General features: G+C 37.5%; 1 protein-coding gene across 1 annotated transcript; it reads right to left on the bottom strand.

The window, feature by feature from the left end:
* Positions 1 to 1,047: 1,047 nt before the first annotated feature.
* LOC132892761 (H-2 class II histocompatibility antigen, A-U alpha chain-like) lies at positions 1,048 to 3,994 on the bottom strand. Its single transcript, XM_060931129.1, has 5 exons — positions 3,752 to 3,994; positions 3,231 to 3,476; positions 1,549 to 1,830; positions 1,337 to 1,466; positions 1,048 to 1,252 (listed from the first exon to the last, which is right to left on the bottom strand). The coding sequence occupies exons 1-4, from the start codon at positions 3,807 to 3,809 to the stop codon at positions 1,345 to 1,347; spliced, it is 708 nt and encodes a 235-aa protein (XP_060787112.1). The 5' UTR covers positions 3,810 to 3,994; the 3' UTR covers positions 1,048 to 1,252; positions 1,337 to 1,344.
* Positions 3,995 to 4,666: the final 672 nt, after the last annotated feature.

Here is a 4,666-nt window from a genome sequence, read left to right as displayed (position 1 = left end):
ATGTAGGACTTTTTTTTCTAGATCTATTTTTTTCCATTGTCCCGGGATTGTCCCAGATATGATAATTTTGTGTCCCGATGACATTTTTTATGGTCCCCGGGACGTCGGGACACCGTTAGTTTCGAGCGCTGCATGTAGCCTCTGGCTCTGCAATCATATTTACAGTAAAGTAACTGGACTGGTTTTAGTTCCAATGCAGCTCTTTACACTTTAACACTGTAGGAAGTTTCATGTTAAATTTAGATTTAAACTTTAAACTATCAGAACGCTCCCAAGAACCTGAGACGGGAATAAAAATAAGTTTACGTTGAAGGCACTGCAGTGAGCAGGTTGTCTAAACTTGATTGCCTGTGTGACCCTGTGCTCTCTTCCTCCAGGGTTTGCTCTACTAAAGGTGATTTGCTCTTTAAGAGAAAAAATGCTGGAGCAAGATTGATGATTGGTCAGTTTGTGGAGGAGTTGAAGGCATTTACCTGATTTAACTTTAGGACATTTACAAAAATTCAGACTGGCAACAATCAAAATTTTCAGTCATAAGAAAACGAAGTCATGAGTCGGTTTGTTGTCACTTCACTGTGTGAAGAGTCACATGAACATTTTACAGGTTTTTAAACACTTTATGATTCACACTTTTTGAAGAGTGGTTTTCATTTTCAGATATGATTTTCTCACACTTATAAAATCTCAAATGTGATCGTACATTGTTTTCACTTTTTCACACATGTAATTTAAGGGCATAACAAAGTGAAACACACTCATATACAGTATATTTCTATATTACATCTGAAATATGTTACGTGTGTGTGTGTGCGCGCGTGTGTGTGATTTTTCTGTAATGACTGTGACAGTATATTTCCAAAGTAGACTAATACAGAGATTGTTTTACTGGTGGAACGAGTTACTGAATGTATAATCTCTCTGGAAACAGAAATCACATGATTGTTCACATTCATGGAAATAAAGTTTATTTCTTTAATTATTTGCAGGCACTCATTCCTTTTCATTTGCATCATCTAATATTAATTAGACTTTACATAAATTGGAAAAGAAAGACGTATTCACAGATTTCTGCATTGAGATAAGAAATTCAACCCAACAGGTGTACAGTGGAACAAGCAACAACTTCATATTTAATAAAACCTTACATGGCTTAACAGATGAATTAAACTCTAGTGGATGAACAGTTTCCTCTGTGAAAAATCAAAATGAGAATTCATGGTCAGAATCTAAACCTTCTCCGAACGCTTTACTTCTGACTGAAAACACAGAAACAGGTGTATCAGGGAGAAACAGTGTATTAAATATTATAAATATAATGTTTTATTCGAGTTGTTACCTGAAGTGTCAGTTACATCTGTTTCCTTTGACGAGGAAGAAAGTTCCAGTAGCGACTCCGAGCAGTCCGACAGCCAGACCCACTCCACAGAACACAGAGGGACCCACACTGGGAAGCTCAACATCCACCTCTACACACACACACACACACACACACACGGTTATTTCTACTCTAAGGAAAGACTGAATCAGTAGTTAAACTCTCCGTCTCACCCCATGTCTTGGTGTCGGGCGTCTCCAGGGCCTCGTGCTCCACCGTGCAGGTGTAAACGTCTCCTTCCTGTGGAGTGAAGGGCAGGTGGGAGAACTGGTTGTAGGTGCTGTCCTTATTCGGGTAATAGCGGCTGAGTGTGGATTGTTCCGTCACATCCACACTGTTTTTGGTCCAGCGTACAGTAACAGGTGGAGGGAAAAATCGTGTGAAGTGGCAGATGAGTATGTTCTCCGAACCCAGCTGCATCTTTTGTTTGGGATAGATGGAGCTTTGTGGGGCATCTGGAGAAAAATATAAAGCACATGTGCACTATTGTTATGACTCTGAGACTGTGATGCATTCATTATTTCTTCTGGTTGTCGATATATAGAGGATGTTACACGGTGGTGTGAAGATATGAAGTTTATCTTTGAGTGGTGAATGGATACATCATGAGGGAGTGAAGCGAACGAGTGAAATATTTTTCAACATAAGAAGATAAACTTCATATCTTCAAGCCAATGTGTAATATTATTTGTATTATATGAACATATCCAAAAAAAAAACCACAAGTTAATCAAAAGTATTTTAATTTTGAAACGGTTCATCATTTTGACAGCACACGTCTAGTCAGCGGGAAAACACTGGGAGTGACATCATCAGAGTGAAATATCAGGAATTATGTCACTCAGATCCACGATGTACGGTATTTCATATGAAAAATGTGAGTTTTTATTGTGTGATTTTCTTTTTATTCTATCGACACATTCACAAACAAAAAGTCCCTAAATTTATCAAAACAATTCATCAATTTCCTCACGAGTGAAGATATTGGAGACTGTGTTACTCAGGTCCCGGATGTAGCTCCTATGAAAAATATGAGTGGTGTATTTCCCAGTAAAACACTCGTGTCCATATAATAATAACCAACAGGAATCTGGAATCTAAGCTGTGATTTTAAATGTGAATTCTGAGGACAGCAGCTTAATTACAGGTTTATTAAACATAAAATGTAATGGACACTTCATTCAGCATTTATAGATGATAAACAGATGCCAGAGAAAGAACATGGAACATGACTATTTACAAATAAACCCTCTGCTTGTGTTCACGACTGAGTAATGTGCCATCCTACTGCCTCAGATCATCTTCACATTTTCTAGCAAGTCAATTATAAAATCTACCTTTAGCTCCATAATCCATAATTGATGTGTGTGTGTGTGTGTGTGTGTGTGTGTGTGTGTGTGTGTGTGTGTGTGTGTGTGTGTTGGGGATAGAAATAAAAGCAAAGATTTATTTAGATTTACAAACCCCACACTTCAACAGTTACTCTGTTCAGAGAGAACTTTCTTCATTTCTATAAATTTAACTGATAAATAGTTTGTGTTCGGGGCGAAGCAAACAGCTGCTGTGATGATGTGCTGCATTCTGGGATGTTTTAGTCGAATAAAAAGCCTTTATGAAATGAAAATAGTGTGAGACAGCAGTGCTGTAGTGTCGGCTGTGAGATTAGAGTATTGTACAGTAAATGAGAGCTTTACAGGCTGGAGACTGTGATTGTTCCTGTAGTTTACTGACAGTGTAATGGTCAGTGATTTACAGTCAAATCTACAACAAATCTCACATCTTCATGCTGGAAAATCATTTTAGACTCAATATCATCAAGGTCAATTTGTGCTCCTATAAACACTGAGTTTCTCACCCTGTGGCACCGGCCAGTCTTTAAATTCCTTTGTGAGCACCTGTAAGTTTTGTTGGCAGACGGCCATGTGACCCTCGGCAGACTCGTAGAATCCGGGGAACCCAATCGGATCAGCGAAGGGAGGCAGCATCATCACTCCTTTCTTCTTCTCAAAATCTGCATAAAACTCCTCATCTCCATCGGACCCCCACATAAACTCCTTATTCTTCTCTGAACATTCGATTATTTCCAGGTCTTGATGTTTAACTGGAGAAACACACACACACACACACACACACACACACACACACACACACACGTTCAAACTGCAGCAGCCTGTTACTACAGTGAGATAAAAACATCATTATCACTGACAAAATCACATCATTTTTGTGATGATCTGAAACGATCTGTCTCATTTAAATCAAGCTCTACAGCTTAATAACTAAAACACCACCATTAACACTTTATATACACTCTTCTAATTACCACTGGGGGAAAATATTACAGCAAATTTACACATAAATAAATATCTCACTTACACTGTGATTCAGTGTCCCTCACACACATTAGTGTGAAAAAGATGAGAAATAATTTCATCCTGAAGTTTGTCAGTAAACCAGCAGCTCAGATGAATTCACTTGTCACTGACTTCCACACACTGAATAGAGACAGAAATACAGCCGAGTGCAGAGTCAGTGATAAATAAATCATCCAATCAGATCAGTTCTCTCCTCACAGTCAGCTGGGTTCAGGCAGACACTCAAGTGAGTTTCACAATTCCTGATCCTTTACTCTTTCCATACTGAGGTGCGCTGATCATTACAAACACAAAGAATTAAAACACTGGGAGCACAAAAAGGAAGAAATGAAAAGCAAGCAGGAGAGAAAGCGAGAAATCAGAGCAATATTAAAATCCTGAATAGTCTTTAGGTTTCAAAGGTCAAACAAACAAAACAACAACAACAATAATAATAATAATAATAATAATAATAATAATAATAATAATAATTCCTGAATTTTTGAGCTTCTGTGCCTGAAATAGTAAAAAAAAAAAAAAGGGGGGGGGGTGTCTGAAATAATAATACAAAATAAAAGTTTAGGTTTCAAAGTTTAAACAAACAACAATGACATTAATTTTTACAGCTCCTGAAATTTTGAGCTTTTGTTCTTGACATAGAAAAAGGGGTTTGGAATTAAAAAAAGAAAGAAAGAAATGAAAAGCTGTGTATCCTGTTCTATTTTATGTTTGGTATCGTACACATTTTATAACAATAAAAACAAAATAAACAAAGTGTCTGTGCTAGAAGTGATATCTGTACCGTAAGTAGTTTTGTCAGTAAACACGTACTGGCGTCTCTTTTCTTGTGAATAAATCTGCTGTGGTGTTCTGTACAGTTCACTACAGACGGTCTTAAATAGCATTGTGTAAACACTGTATACACTCTGTAGTGCAC

The sequence above is a fragment of the Neoarius graeffei genome, chromosome 10 (genome assembly GCF_027579695.1).
Source record: "Neoarius graeffei isolate fNeoGra1 chromosome 10, fNeoGra1.pri, whole genome shotgun sequence".
Lineage (NCBI taxonomy): Eukaryota > Metazoa > Chordata > Actinopteri > Siluriformes > Ariidae > Neoarius > Neoarius graeffei.
The sequence above is the reverse complement of the archived record's forward strand: the minus strand, read 5'-3'. Positions and strand labels throughout refer to the sequence as shown.